General features: G+C 37.5%; 1 protein-coding gene across 3 annotated transcripts in view; it reads left to right on the forward strand.

Moving 5' to 3' along the window:
* The window catches only part of cc2d2a (coiled-coil and C2 domain containing 2A), a 41,640-nt gene extending 26,718 nt beyond the window's left edge, over positions 1-14,922 (forward strand). For all 3 annotated transcript variants that reach the window (XM_067370832.1, XM_067370835.1, XM_067370833.1), the window contains 14 exons: positions 972-1,139; positions 1,225-1,330; positions 1,588-1,697; positions 3,561-3,657; positions 3,746-3,844; positions 4,586-4,762; positions 6,678-6,881; positions 6,965-7,054; positions 7,145-7,258; positions 7,999-8,133; positions 10,500-10,622; positions 10,708-10,766; positions 12,970-13,147; positions 13,493-14,922. In XM_067370832.1, the coding sequence (XP_067226933.1) occupies positions 972-1,139; positions 1,225-1,330; positions 1,588-1,697; positions 3,561-3,657; positions 3,746-3,844; positions 4,586-4,762; positions 6,678-6,881; positions 6,965-7,054; positions 7,145-7,258; positions 7,999-8,133; positions 10,500-10,622; positions 10,708-10,766; positions 12,970-13,147; positions 13,493-13,681 (1,849 nt within the window). In that variant the 3' untranslated portion in view covers positions 13,682-14,922. The remainder of the gene's footprint in view (positions 1-971; positions 1,140-1,224; positions 1,331-1,587; positions 1,698-3,560; positions 3,658-3,745; positions 3,845-4,585; positions 4,763-6,677; positions 6,882-6,964; positions 7,055-7,144; positions 7,259-7,998; positions 8,134-10,499; positions 10,623-10,707; positions 10,767-12,969; positions 13,148-13,492) is intronic.
* The last annotated feature ends 1,149 nt before the right edge of the window (positions 14,923-16,071 follow it).

Consider the following 16,071-nt stretch of genomic DNA (forward strand, 5'->3'; position numbering starts at 1 on the left):
TAGTCATTTACGCTGAGCACTGAACATTTTTTCTTAACCTCTTTATGATGTTAATGCCTCTTTGAATATTCTAAATGAGTGCTCAAGTGCCCCACAGTAGTAAATTGCATAAAACACATCTAGATTATATCCCTATGAGGGCTTTCCACTACCTTTCCTTTACAGCCTTTTGTTATTCTCAGAAACCATATGAAATTTCTACAATTACAAAAAAAAAAATAGAAATTAATCATGATTTGTTCATTTAATGCGGTCATGAGCAGATGTCACAAAAATGTATACATACATGCATGTGCACAGTTAGTGAATGAGAACCAGTCACTTATTTCTCTCCAGAACGAATTAGTATTTTTGAATGAAATGGATGAGTGAATGATTCAACGGATGAGTGAATCAATTGACTCCCTCATAAAGAGTTGCTATCTACTGACTTAATGATGTCACCTGCAGAAAGAGTCACTAATTAGATTTGCACAAACATGCATAAACACATGAATTTATTCTTAAACGTACCCCATGGTAGTAATTTGCATAAAACATGCCTAGATTATCTCCATATAAGGACTTTCCACAATCTTTCCTTTATAGCTTTTTGTTACTCTCAGAGACCACATTTAAATTTTTTGTAAATTTAGAAAAAAAGTGATACAAACAATGAATGTTGTTGGACTTCCTTATCAGCACTCTTGAAATGCTGCTCAACCAATCAAATTCAAGGACTGATCAGTTTTATAACATTTAAGAGGTCATGAAATGAAATGCTATGTTGTGTGTTCAACATCAGCATCTGTTAGTAGATGTGCGTTTGTGTGTGTTCAGGGTAGAATTAGAGACTTTAAACAAATAAACTGGATGTAAGTCCTGTGTCTCAATGTCTATTGTTCAAGCTGAATGTAGACTCAAATCCCTCACTAATACTGCAGTGTGTTATGGGATATCTGCACACTGACTCTCAGCGGATACTCTTTCAGAGTGTTGGGCTGGAACCTGTTCAAACTGGCCGAGCCCAAGCGGCCCCTGAAGCCTCAGAGGAAGGAGAGGAAGAAGGTGAGCGCTCAAAACCTCTCTGACGGAGACATCAAACTCCTGGTCAACATCATCAGAGGATACGACATCCCTGTCCGCAGACCTTACGCCAGGTACCTGTACACAACCAGGATAGTTGACCAATAAGAAGACACTAAATGACTACTTTCTCTTATGTATCGTTTGTTGTATTTTCAGCAAACCCCCTGTGTCGGCTAAGTCTGGACGATCTTTCGCAGAGCCATTTGCAGCTCCTGTGTCGTCCCAAGCACCCCAACAGGGCAGTGAGTGGCCCTTCGGACAGGTAACAGCATGATGGCATCGCTGCTCCATACCTATATTGGTCCAATCCACTTTGTTTTTTCTCCTATTACACAGCCAGGACTCTGTACAAACACCATACTTTTTTAGCACATACACAAAACAGACATATTAATATATTAGCAAATATTCACAGAATTTTTTGTTTAGGTGTTGGTTTACATTTTCAACAGCGTCTCTCAGAAATCACCTACTGCAACTTTAACTATACCTGTGTGTAATCATGTGTGTGTGCTTTAGCCTCTGATCAGGCCGTTTGTGGAGGTGTCTTTCCAGCGTTCAGTGCTTCAGACGTCTACCGCCGAGGGTCCAAACCCTTGCTGGAATGAGGAGATAGTTCTGCCATTCAGGTCAGACTAGAAGCTACAGCAGAGGGATTTGAAAGCCAGTGTAACATCACATTAACATGTCTTGGTTTTTGACCGCTGAAAATGTGTACAATTTACCAATTTACTCATGGAGCTGCAATACGATCTCCATATCTCTGAGATTGAACAATCGAGGGCCTTTAAAATGAAGATACCAAAAGTAAAGTTTAAAAACCAGAATCTAAAATGATATTAAGATATCTTTAGTACTTCTTGAGTTACCGGCATGCAAACTTGAGGCAAAAACTGCTGGCATATAATGAAACAAAGATTGCTAAAGTCAACAGATTTTACTAATAGTCTTACCAATCAATAATGCTGCCATCTTTCTAAAGTCATTTTACACCCCTGTAAATTGGCTCCAAATCTAATTTTGAAAATAGTGGATTACTCAGTAAATATACATCTGTGACATTTAATATTTTGTCTTTCATCACTATTTAGGGCCCGAGCACCGATGGTGTGAGGACCCTATTGCTTGGTTAATTCTTCTTCTTCTCTGAAATGAATCGCATTTTTAAAGGCCTAAACATGCTTGAAATCTCATGAAACTTTGCACATGCGTCAGAAGTGGTGAAACGTCTGATATGGGTTTCAGAATTAGATGTGGCAAAATGGCTCAATAGCGCCACCAACAAAAAATTTCAATTAAGTGCCTAAGTTTAACGTACAGGTATGAAATTCGGTACACACATGTAACAACTCAATACCTACAAAAAAGTCCCTGAGTTCAAAATCTGAAAACCCAACAGGAAGTGAGATATTTTGAGTTTTCTCTGCAAAAATTTTGCAGTTTTAGGCGATGTACTTTTACAAAAATTTGGTTGATGTGACACGGAATGACCCTATACCTCTGTGCTAAAACCTAGTGAACTGCTTTCTGTCTACATTAGGCAGCTGTCTTCTAAGGCGGCCTCCTGACTGAAATGAAACCTCATACGAGGCTCATTTGAAACGCTCTACATTGTCAGCGGCTACACATCTAGCATGTTGCTAAACTAATGACACAATACTCTAATCATCATAAAAAAACACATCACATAGAACAAAATGGGGGTAAAATGGCCAATTTTTTCTTGGTATTCTCCAGTATTGACCAAAGCATAACTATTTTAAAATAAATGTACATTCATATTTTTTATTTCTCTTGACAAATTATAATTTCTTTCATTTTTTAATTTTTCTTGATATTCTCCAGTACTGATAAAGCACAAGTGTGTGTGTATATATATATATATATATATATATATATATATATATATATATATATATATATATATATATATATATATATATATATATATATATTTATTTATTTTTTTTTTTAAGAAATGTATATCAATAATATTTATTATTTCTTGATATATTTGTATTGGTATTGTCCAGTATTGAATGAGGCATACATATTTTAAAAAATAAATTTACATTTATCATTTAAAGTTTTTAATTAAGATTCTCCTGTGTTGAATGAAGCATAAATATATTTTTCAACTAAATTTACATTAATAATATTTATTTCTTTTAACAAAATATCATTTTTTATCAATATTCTCCAGTATTGAAAGAAGCGTAAATATTTTTTTAAGTAAATTTACATAATAATGTTTATTATTTCTCTTGAGAAGTTTCAATTTCCTCTAACTTCACTGAGCATTGAAACAGTTTGGCTTGTCTTAAAAGGCTGCATAATGGCAGCCTTCAATTTGGGAGTGCATCTTAAAATGCTGGTTTGGTAGGCAGTTCATTAGGATTTTATATGAAATAAGTTCAAAATCATATCAAACATAGTCAGAAGTGTTATTTCCTCAGTTTTCACATGAATCAGCTGTTTTCCCTTGATCTCAGTGCTCCAAATGGAGACTACAGCTCCACCAGTCTGCAGTCGGTCAGGGATGAGGTCTTCATCAACATCTTCGATGAGCTTCTTTATGATGTGGTGGAGGTGAGAACATTTAGAAGTGCTATTCCCAGACTGATTTAAATATTCATGATGTGATAGTGACATGAGTGGTCGGTCTTAACTCCCTCAGGACGAGCGGGAGAGAGGAAACACTATTCACACCCGTATAGAGCGGCACTGGCTCGGCTCCATCAAGATTCCCTTCAGCACCATCTACCTGCAGTCCCGGGCAAGATACCACATGCTAACACTTCATACACACTCTCAATTCATTTATCATTTCAAGTAGAAACTCTCATGTTTAAAGAATGAGGTACGAGAGTTCTTGTGTGAATGGAATCATCCTAAATGGTTGATACTGCTTGCTTCTGATAGGTTGATTGATCATATATCTGTTTGGGTGTGTTCACACTTGGCAGGTTTGGTTCGATTAAGCCAAACTCTGGTGTGATTGCTCTGTTAGTACAGTTCTTTTGAATAAAGGCCTGTTCACTATAAAGATAACTATAATGATGAATATATTAGTGTCCACACCAGTGGACAATATTGTTCTGTTTATTAAAAGTGTGCCTCTTTAAATGCTGGATGGATTCTGATTGGCTGTCAATGTTTTTATCCTTCATCAGCTGGAAAAAAAAATCGTTCTGAAAATGATTCCAAGTGATAATATTGAGAATGATTTTTAGAACTATATCTTTATAGATATAGTTATTGTCTTTGGTGTGAACACTGCCACCCAAACCTTAGCGCGCACCAAAAAAGTGTTTGCAAAATGACAGTGTGAATTTTAAGTGAACCAGGACTAAATACGTCATTCTCTTTTTTGGTCCGCACCAAAATAACCAAGAGAACCAAACTACAAGTGTGAACACAGCCTTAAAATGTGATTTATGACTGTATGACTGAAAATGTGACTGTTTTATTTCAGTAAAGCTGAAAATATATTGTGATCTTGATGTTGTATGTTTAGATTGACGGGACGTTTAAGGTGTCCACTCCTCCAGTGCTGCTGGGATACAGTAAGGAGCGCAGTTTGGGCAGTGAAGGTGGATATGACACCACCCGCAGCCTGAGCGAAGGAACCTTCCTCAGCCTCTTCATCACCATCGAACCACAGCTGGTGCCTGGAGACACCATCAGAGAGAAGGTACAGGAGCCAGAGCTGTACCATATGATCATACAAATGAGTTAATCTATTTAATCTACTATAGTAAAGTGAGATTTTTATGATTTTTTTTTTTTTTTTCAGTATTGTTTTTTTCTCTCTTTGTTCTTTCTTGTTTTTGGACTGCTTTTATTAGATGAAGGAAGCAAAGGTAACAGATTTGGAGTCTGATATCTCAGATATCATAGTTTTATTAAGATATATTCTGTGATCAGTACAAGTACAGCATCTGTGAGCATCATAGAGCATTACTTGTATTACTTGTAGTTTACCCCAGAACATCCTGTGTGTGTTATGTGTGTGCTGTTAGTTTAATATCTCTCCATGTCAAATTTACTTGTTTATACACTACCATTCAAAAGTTTGGGGTCAGTAAGATTTTTTTTTCTTAAAGGTGCCCTAGAATTAAAAATTGAATTTACCTTGGCATAGTTGAATAATAAACAAGAGTTCAGTACATGGAAAAGACATACATTGAGTTTCAAACTCCATTGCTTCCTCCTTCTTGTGTAAATCTCATTTGTTTAAAAGACTTCCAGAAAACACTCGGATCTCAACATAACACCGACTGTTACATAACAGTCAGGATCATTAATATGTACACCCCCAATATTTGCATATGCCAGCTCATGTCCAAGGCATTAGACAAGGGCAGGACGCCTAGATGTGCACAGCTGAATCATCAGACTAGGTAAGCAAGCAAGGACAATAGCGAAAAATGGCAGATGGAGCAATAATAACTGACATGATCCATGATATCATGATATTTTTAGTGATATTTGTGAATTGTCTTTCTAAATGTTTCGTTAACATGTTGCTAATGTACTGTTAAATGTGGTTAAAGTTACCATCGTTTCTTACTGTATTCACGGAGACAAGACTGTCGTTATTTTCATTTATTAAACACTTGCAGTCTGTATAATTCATAAACACGACTTCATTCTTTATAAATCTTTCCAACAGTGTGTAATGTTAGCTTTAGCCATGAAGCACTACCAAAATCATTCAGAATCAAATGTAAACATCCCAATAAATACCATACTTACACGATTAGACATGCTGCATGATGAACACTTTGTAAAGATCGATTTTGAGGGTTATATTAGCTGTGTGAACTTTGTTTATGCTGTTTAAGGCAAGCGCGAGCTCCGTGGGCGGGGAGCACGAGAATTTAAAGGGGCCGCAGCCTGAATCGGTGCATATTTAATGATGGCCCCAAAATAGGCAGTTAAAAAAATGAATTAAAAAAAAAATCTATGGGGTATTTTGAGCTGAAACTTCACAGACACATTCAGGGGACAGCTTAGACTTATATTACATCTTTTAAAAAGACGTTCTACGGCACCTTTAAGAAATATTATTTTATTCAGTAGGGATGCCATAAATTGATCAAAGTGACAGTAAAGACTATATAATGCTACAAAAGATTTCTGTTTCAAATAAATGTTGTTCTTTTGAACTTTCTATTCATCAAATAATCCTGAAAAATAAAATGTATCACCGTTTCCACAAAAACATGACTGTTTTCAACACTGATAATAATCATAAATGTTTCTTGAGCAGCAGATCAACATATTAAAATTATTTCTGAAGGATCATGTGACACTGAAGACTGGAGTAATGATGCTGAAAATTCAGCTTTAAATTACACTTTACTATATATTCACATAGAATACAGCTGTTTTACATTGTAATAATATTTCACAGTATTACTCTTTTACTGTATTTTTGATTGGTGAGCATCAGAGATTTCTTTCAAAAACATAAAGAAATCATACCGACCCCAAACAGTAATGTACTGTATCTAAGATTAGCAACATTATGCTCAAATTCATTAATAAGAAACTAAAAAATGGCTCCCATATGAGTGTAAATGACCTCTGACCTCTCCTTTCAGTTTGACACTCAGGAAGTTGAGCGTTTGCTGATAGCGAGTGAAGTGTTTGAGAAGGAGGCGAGCCGGCGTTTCCCAGACCGGCCCTGTCTCACCACCGTCATTGACATCAACGGCAAAACCGTCTTCGTCACACGCTTCATCCGGCCTCTGAATCCCCCGCAGGAGCTGCTGGACGCATTCCCCAGCAGTCCTCAGGAGACCGCGGTCTGTCCGCACACACTCTCGTCCAGTCTGTGTCACTCTTTCTCTGTGGTCATTCTGCTCATCCTCATGTTCTCTCTCCTCAGGAGTTAGTCGCACGATATGTGGCGCTCATCCCTTCTCTCCCAGACAGCGTGTCATTTGCGGGAGTCTGTGACTTATGGAGCACGTGTGACGTGAGGCGCTTCTCTCATCATATGTTTTTGTTCTTTCAGTTTGTATCATATATATACATATGTTCGTTGTTTGATTTGTGCTGTTTTTAGCAATTCCTAACGTTGCTAGCTGGAGATGAGGAAGAGCATGCTGTTCTGCTCTGTAACTACTTCCTCTCAATGGGGAAAAGGGCATGGTTGATCATAGGCACCGCCATTCCTGAGGTGAGTCACAGGCCACTTGGCTAATTTACTGTTGTTTAGCTAATTTACGCAGGTGAAATCCTGTCATTTCAAAAGGAATCCAACTGTCAGGAATGTACCATGAGGATGAAAGATTTCAACAGGATTTAGATCAGGTTCCAGTTGATCATGTGAATTTGCCTGATCATCAGGAAGCTGCTTGCTTTGAACACACTTGTGTGTGAGCTGTGCTTCATACATCAATACACTATTGACAACAGACATGGACCGTTTTTCCCCTACAAAATTTTGCAGGTCATCGTGGCACATGACCCACTTGAACCTGAAATCTGCGTGTGAACATCTTTCATTCTCCCTTTTATTTTATTTATCCCATATTTTACCAGGAATAATCCCATTGAGATAAAATCTCTTCTACCAGGGAGTCCTGGCCAAATTGGCAGCACACAGTTTCACACAAAAACACTTCAAAACCAACACACACACAAACAAAAAAAAAAAGTCCTGTCCATCACTCAGAACTAACAAAATATGTAAATGTTAAGTAAAACAAGAACAAGATTCTTTCAAGTAAGACACCAAAAGATTTTTAAAAATATTTAAAGATGGGAGCACGTCAAGCCGCAAAGTATTCTTGACGTTTCACAGAAAATGTTCTAATGTGACCACATCTTTCTCATGTCTGTGTTAGTTCTATGACAACATATGTCAGTGGAGATGGACATGTGTTGTTGTTTTATGGGTTTGTGTCGTTGTTTCAGGGCCCTACAGCATATGTCTTGACATATGAGCAGAACCGCTATCTGATCTGGAATCCCAGCACTGGGCAGCACTACGGACAGTATGACATATTCTGCCCCTTACAGACCATCGGCTGCCTCATCAACGCTGACAACGTTAGTAAAACCACATAAAACTCAGAACTGACTTCATATATGGACATTGTTCTGTGCAAAAACACATTTTACAATCAATTTAAAATACACTACTGGTCAAAAGTTTGGAATAGTTAAGATTTTGTATTGTTTTTAAAATAAATTTCTTATACTCGCTTATAAGCTGCATTTATTTGAACAAAAATACAGTAAAAACAGTAATATTGTGAAAAATTATTACAGTGTACAAACCCGATTCCAAAAAAGTTGGGACACTGTACAAATTGTGAATAAAAACAGAATGCAATGATGTGGAAGTTTCAAATTTCCATATTTTATTCAGAATACAACATAGATGACATATCAAATGTTTAAACTAAATATCATTAAAGAAAATATAATTTTAAGGGAAAAATAAGTTGATTTTAAATTTCATCTAAATTTCATCAATTTCATTTAAATGGCATCAACACATCTCAAAAAAGTTGGGACAAGGCCATGTTTACCACAGTGTGGCATCCCCTCTTCTTTTTATAACAGTCTGCAAACGTCTGGGGACTGAGGAGACAAGTTGCTCAAGTTTAGGAATAGGAATGTTGTCCCATTCTTGTCTAATACAGGCTTCTAGTTGCTCAACTGTCTTAGGTCTTCTTTGTCGCATCTTCCTCTTTATGATGTGCCAAATGTTTTCTATGGGTGAAAGATCTGGACTGCAGGCTGGCCATTTCAGTACCCGGATCCTTCTTTTACGCAGCCATGATGTTGTAATTGATGCAGTATGTGGTCTGGCATTGTCATGTTGGAAAATGCAAGGTCTTCCCTGAAAGAGACGACATCTGGATGGGAGCATATGTTGTTCTAGAACTTGGATATACCTTTCAGCATTGATGGTGCCTTTCCAGATGTGTAAGCTGCCCATGCCACACGCACTCATGCAACCCCATACCATCAGAAATGCAGGCTTCTGAGCGCTGATAACAACTTGGGTTGTCCTTGTCCTCTTTAGTCCGCATGACATGGCATCCCAGTTTTCAAAAAAGAACTTCAAATTTTGATTTGTCTGACCACAGAACAGTTTTCCGCTTTGCCACAGTCCATTTTAAATGAGCCTTGGCCCAGAGAAAACGCCTGCGCTTCTGGATCATGTTTAGATATGGCTTCTTTTTTGACCTATAGAGTTTTAGCTGGCAACAGCGAATGGCACGGTGGATTGTGTTCACCGACAATGTCTTCTGGAAGTATTCCTGGGCCCATGTTGTGATTTCCATTACAGTAGCATTCCTGTAAGTGATGCAGTGCCGTCTAAGGGCCCGAAGATCACGGGCATCCAGTATGGTTTTCCGGCCTTGACCCTTACGCACAGAGATTGTTCCAGAATCTCTGAATCTTTGGATGATATTATGCACTGTAGATGATGATAACTTCAAACTCTTTGCAATTTTTCTCTAAGAAACTCTTTTCTGATATTGCTCCACTATTTTTCACCGCAGCATTGGGGGAATTGGTGATCCTCTGCCCATCTTGACTTCTGAGAGACACTGCCACTCTGAGAAGCTCTTTTTATACCCAATCATGTTGCCAATTGACCTAATAAGTTGCAAATTGGTCCTCCAGCTGTTCCTTATATGTACATTTAACTTTTTCGTCCTCTTATTGCTACCTGTCCCAACTTTTTTGGAATGTGTAGCTCACACGAAATCCAAAATGAGCCAATATTTGGCATGACATTTCAAAATGTCTCACTTTCAACATTTGATATGTTATCTATATTCTATTGTGAATAAAATATAAGTTTATGAGATTTGTAAATTATTGCATTCCTTTTTTATTCACAATTTATTAAAAATAAAATTAAAAAATTAAAAATAATATGTTTATTCAGCAAGGACACATTAAATTGATTTTTCAATGTTTCCACAGAAATCTGAAGCAGGACAGCTGTTTTTGACATTGATAATAATCATTAATTTTTCTTGAGCAGCAAATCAGCATATTAGAATGATTTCTGAAGGATCAAGACTGGAGTAATGATGCTGTAAATTCAGCATTGATCACAGGAATAAATTACACTTTACTATATATTCACATAGAAAACAGCTATTTTATATTGCAATAATATTTCACTGTTTTTACTTTGTTTTTTATCAAATAATTCAGCCTTGGTGAGCAGAAGAGACTTCTTTCAAAAACATTACAAAATCTTTTCAAACGTTTGACCTGTAGTGTGTGTTTACACAAAAATGCAATTTCTGTCAAAGCTGCATTGAAGTTGATTACAGTGTGTTTTGGCTTTTATTTTATGTGAAATTATGAAATAGTGTATGATTATTTAATTTACATTTATTAGTATATTTATTATATTTATTATGTGTGTCCGTGTGTCTCAGGTGTGGTTTAATATCCAGCCGTATGCTGCACCCGTGAGAATGAGTTTTGATGTCTCTAAGCCAAAGCTCTGGAAGCCGTTCTTCTCGCGAGCATTCCCTGATCCCGGCCTCTCTTGTGTGCAGGTAAGGATGGATCCACCAATCACAGGCCTCCGTTTAACAGGCTCACATTGTTTTGTCAGAACTGATTCTGAGTAATGTTTTTCAGCCGGAGGCACTAGTGTACAAACGCATGGACAGAGCCGCTGCCGTGGAGTTACAAGACAGGTTAGTGGTCTTGTTTATCAGACACGCACCAGTTCATTTGAAGTTTTTTATTTTTACCTTTTTTCTCTGAAATGTGTCACTTTTGTCAGTAGCATTGCATAGATTGTAATTTTTACATTAAAGGGGACCTATTATTTACAAGATGTAAAATAAGTCTCTGATGTCCCCAGAGTGTGTATGTGAAGTTTTAGGTCAAAGTACCCCACAGATAATTTTTTAAAGCATATTAAAATTGACACTTTTTGGGGTTGAGCAAAAACGCGCCGTTTCAGCGTGTGCCCTTTAAATGCACATAAGCTGCTGTGCTCAGCCTTAGAGGGTGGAGCTTCAAGAGCTGATTCTCCGGTGTCAGGATTCAGTCAGGATGTACTATAATGTCAGAAACTGCAAATATATGCTACATGGAAATAGAACAGGTATAGTTTAGTTTAATTGCGGTTATATATATTATAATGTCTTCTTGTTTTTATCCACTATATTAGTACAAGCCCGTTGTACCATCCAAATGATTTCCAAAACTTTACTGATGAGCTTTGACATTTATTGTACTACACACAAAAGATGAAGTGTCCGTTTTAACTCTAGAAAATCTCTGTAAGAGCTTAATAAAACACAGTGCAAGTGTGCATTAAAATATTATCCATAAACTCTCTCTTTCCCTTGTATTATCATCAACATACATTGCGAAGAACACAGAAACACTCGTTATAACTAAAAGTAAACAAATATATAAAGACCTTATGCCTTTTTGGGTGGTCCTTAAAGGAACACTCCACTTTTTTTGAAAATAGGTTAATTTTCCAACTCCCCTAGAGTTCAACACTTGAGTTTTACCATTTTTGAATCCATTCAGCCGATCTCCGGGTCTGACGGTACCACTTTTAGCATAGCTTAGCATAGTTCATTGAATCTGATGAGATCAATAGCATCTCGCTCAAAAATGTCCAAAGAGTTTCAATATTTTTCCTATTTAAAACTTGACTCTTCTGTAGTTACATCGTGTACTAAGACCGACAGAAAATAAAAAGTTGCGATTTTCTAGGCCGATATGGCTAGGAACTATACTCTCATTCCGGCGTAATAATCAAGGAACTTTGATGCCGTACCATGGGTGCAGCAGTGCAATGATATTACGCAGCACCTCTCACAAATGTCTCCATGGTTGCAAGGCATGCTCCTTGTGCAAGCAGGGGGTCACAGGCGCTGCGTAATATCATTGTCATTTTTGAGCAAGATGCTATTGGTCTCATCAGATTCAATGAACTATGCTAAGCTATGCTAAAAGTGGTACCGACAGACCCGGAAATCGGCTGAATGAATTAGAAAACGGTAAAACTCAACTGTTTAACTCTAGGGGAGTTGGAAAATGAGCCTATTTACAAAAAAATTGGAGTGTTCCTTTAATAAACCGGTAAACTTTATATCCTAAAATCAACTCCAATGAACTGTAATAAATTGCTCTCACCTTCATTACTTCCATATTCAATATCACTCTGGAGACTGTAAGCTGGATCACGAACAGTTTGTACTTGTATATCCTTGAGTAACACATTTTTAGCACAACCTCTGTTTTGTATCGTCCCTTTGTATTGATATTTGTTCACAAAGCAGTCCGGTGTGAAATGATTCACGCAGACATAAATGAATTTTGGTAGAATAGAGGGAGCATTTTCTTGGAAAACAAAGTTAATCCACCTCGTCTTCAGTGGCTTAGATTTCAGGAGTAAATGGAGAAAGCTATGTGGATTAATCCATCCAGCTACAGAACACCTAAAACGCTTGGGAGACATTCTCTTCAGTGCAGCAATGGTGGACTGTACAACTCGCTGTGAACTCGCTCAGGGCGGTTCTATGTTAAAATGGCAGTGTCTGTCAACATTTGTGGGCGGGGCCTGTGGCTAATGTGACGTCACACTGCCAGGGATCTGGAAATGGCTTGTTCTGAGACACTGCTTATGATTTATGGGGATTAAAAAAAAAGTTGTGGTTGGATTTTTATCATTATAGGGTGGTTTTGTACACACACTGCCCACACAGATTTATAGCCAAACACCATGCAAAAGTGAATTTTGCATAATAGGTCCCCTTTAAATGTGCAGAATTTCTGCTATGGTTTGTCTTTTATTTTTTTCATCAGATAAATCAGCTGTTTTAACAGGGTTGCGTGGACTTTTTTATCCACCTTTGTGCTCCTGTGATGTAGGATAGAGAAGGTTTTGAGGGAGAAGATCATGGATTGGCGTCCACGTCACCCCACGCGCTGGAACCGCTACTGCATCTCTACGCTACGACAGTTCCTGCCAAAATTAGAGCTGAGCAGAGGACGAGAGGTGGCCGAGGAACATCGCCTCGAGCTGCAGAGCCTTCTGGGAGAATATAGGGTGAGTGTTCTGCTAGAAGTTACACTGTACACGTTCCCTGGTTTTGTGTTTTGAAGTGTACTTTCTGTTCTTATCGTTCCCAGTGTTCACATCTTCTGTTTAGTTCATGGTGTACTTTGTTTCTATAGTTGTCCTTGTTTGTTGCCAAAGTGATTGATTACACACACCTGTTCCTGAAGCCTCTCATTATCCAGCGTCTTTATACCCTAGTTACTTTTTGTTTGTTTAAATAAATGTTTCCTGTCTATCTGAAACACCCTGCATTACATATAGCCTGACATACTGCCCTAATGTCAGCTAATTAATCAGTCAGTTTAATCATAGATGTTAATTGTTCTGTTTCAGATATCTGGGTTTCCCCTTCACCTTCCTTTCTCAGAGATTCGGCCAATCATTGAAGCCGTTCACAGCACAGGGGTTCATAAGGTCGAAGCGGCAAACGTAGAGTTTGCCCTGGCGGTCCACGTGCACCCGTACCCCGGTAACGTGCTCTCCGTTTGGGTCTATATTGCCTCCCTGGTCAGTGCACACTAGATCTCAGCAGAGTAATCATCAAAAGACTTCCAGATGTGCTGCGTATGAAATGAATGTCATATTTTAAATACATTTTTGATTTTGTAGAGCTCCTGCTGGTGTGTTTTAACACTACATCTACTAATATTAGCTCTCTTATTTATTCTTAAAGAAACTTAGTCTGTAATGTTATTTATGTGAGATTTTAAAACTTTTATACATTTTTATTCTGTATATTTTTCATGCTTGTACTGAATTGATATGTATGAAATATTTTTAAGCCATTTTTATTACACAAGATTGCTAACTTTGTACCGAGGCACAATTAAGTGTTGAAATTGTGCAATATTAGCCCTACAGAATAAAACCGTGCAGATGTTTTTAACTGTTCTCTGCTTTGCATGTGACACTGTAATTCTTCTGAGACTTCAGCACTGCAGAGATGTTATCAGTGTGTGACTGATGGATGTGTCTGCTTCAGACAGACAGAAACGGATCTATCAGATCTGTCAGCTGTTATCAGCTCTGTTTGGTTGGGACTTGTTGATGAGATAATTAAGCAATTATTATGGCTGTGACTGAAGTCAGTTGTAGTTCTTGTGTTTCTTATTTCTTCAGTGATTCTGCTTGTTAACAGCAGGTGTTCATCACTAATGCACAATCATAACTTAATTAATCTCTTAATTATCTCATTAACTATAAATCTGCTTCAGTGTTACTTTAACACTATATAGAGAGGGACCAAATGTACTCTGAGCAGAGTTGATTTAACTCTGGAGATGTTGCTGTGTATATAAACCACACGATATTAAAGAGACAGCTTGCACAATGGGTCCAAGTAAAGTCGTTTACAAATGTGTCTGCTGCAGCTCGGTATATGCAACAATTGAAGATATTAGAAGACATGTTTGTCGTCAGAGTTTCATAGTAAAAATATAGCATATCAACATGATGATGTAGTTGTTTACATTTTTAGCTTCATTGCAAGGCAAGCTTATTTATATACCAAATTTCATACACAATGGTAATTAAGTGCTTTCTTACTTGATGTTCTCTTTTATTCTGGACGGCAAGGGCAGTGACTGTAACATCGAGCGTATTTTGCAGTATTAAACACGTATTAATACCGATTTCATCAGGCTCCGAAAATTCTTCAAAAAGAATGCAAAGAATGGCCTTCTGAGCTGCCATAGTTACAACTCTTGCGTCATCAGAACAGTGTGTTCAACGCACCACCGTTTGTTTAAAAAACGTTTCGCAACATTTTTCGGGTCTGCCCGGATCTTTGAACAAACTGTTTTCAGACACTGTGAGAAAAGAGGTGATGCGTGTAAATCTATTGTAGGAGACAATAGCATAATAGGGGCACTTTGCTGAAATATGAGTCAAATTATTGTGATCAGACTGAAATGACAGATCTGCAGAGCTGTAGGTGCTACACACAGTCTGAAACAGCATTTCACATTTATCCTGGTGTTTAGGAATAATTATCTATCCTGCTTCCTCTTTATTACCTTTATTACCTTAGTGAGTATTATGTAATATTTATGTATTCATGTGTCTGACCTCAGAACATTTTGGAAACATTTTTCCCTGAGGAGGACATTTTAAGAAAGTTGCAGTTGTTTTCATAGCACAGTGAACTATTTACTCTTAGAAGATCAAGGAATCTTGTGATTCTTCAAAGACGTGACCTGCACTGGAATGTTTCCAAATCATGTTTTCTGCTTTCATAATGTGCTTTAAATCCACCCTTTCTCTATCCACACTTTACTCTATTAAACACAGACAGCACTAAATACATTGGTACAAAATCTGTGAATGGAAGCACACCGACATGCAAAAATAACCAGAAAATAAACCTCTAGGGATATCAAGCTTTGCACAAAAATTGTTATTAGGTTAAAGCAAATATTGTAATCACCACTAGATGGCTCCTCTTCGTCATATGGGTTTAATTTATCAGCTCAAATCTGTTTACATGCTAAAGGCCATGAGCGCAGATCACAGCTGTATCACATCAGCCCATTAGACACCAAACACATGATTACAGCAGTGAATGAAAGCGAGGTCACTGGTTCAAGCTGTAAAATCAAAAATATCTCAGAGTTTTCTCAGTTTGAGGTTGGAGCTTTTACATTTCATACACATCAGGGCACAGATGATAACTACAATAATCCATACATATCAATATCCATTGAGCCTCAGACACATTATTCTCTGGCATCTGATCAAACACGTCTGTTGCTGTCATTATTCTGATTAGAAACAGCAGCCCTGCGCTCTTTCATGTCTGTTTGGACACAAATACGTGTATTGTTGATGGGGACTGTGTTATTTCCCTCAGGAATGTACAAATGCAGTATAGATAGCGTCTAGACGTTTATGTCAATGAGACGAGAATGAAACCA

Source organism: Chanodichthys erythropterus, chromosome 20, assembly GCF_024489055.1.
Source record: "Chanodichthys erythropterus isolate Z2021 chromosome 20, ASM2448905v1, whole genome shotgun sequence".
In the NCBI taxonomy this organism is placed as follows: Eukaryota; Metazoa; Chordata; class Actinopteri; order Cypriniformes; family Xenocyprididae; genus Chanodichthys; species Chanodichthys erythropterus.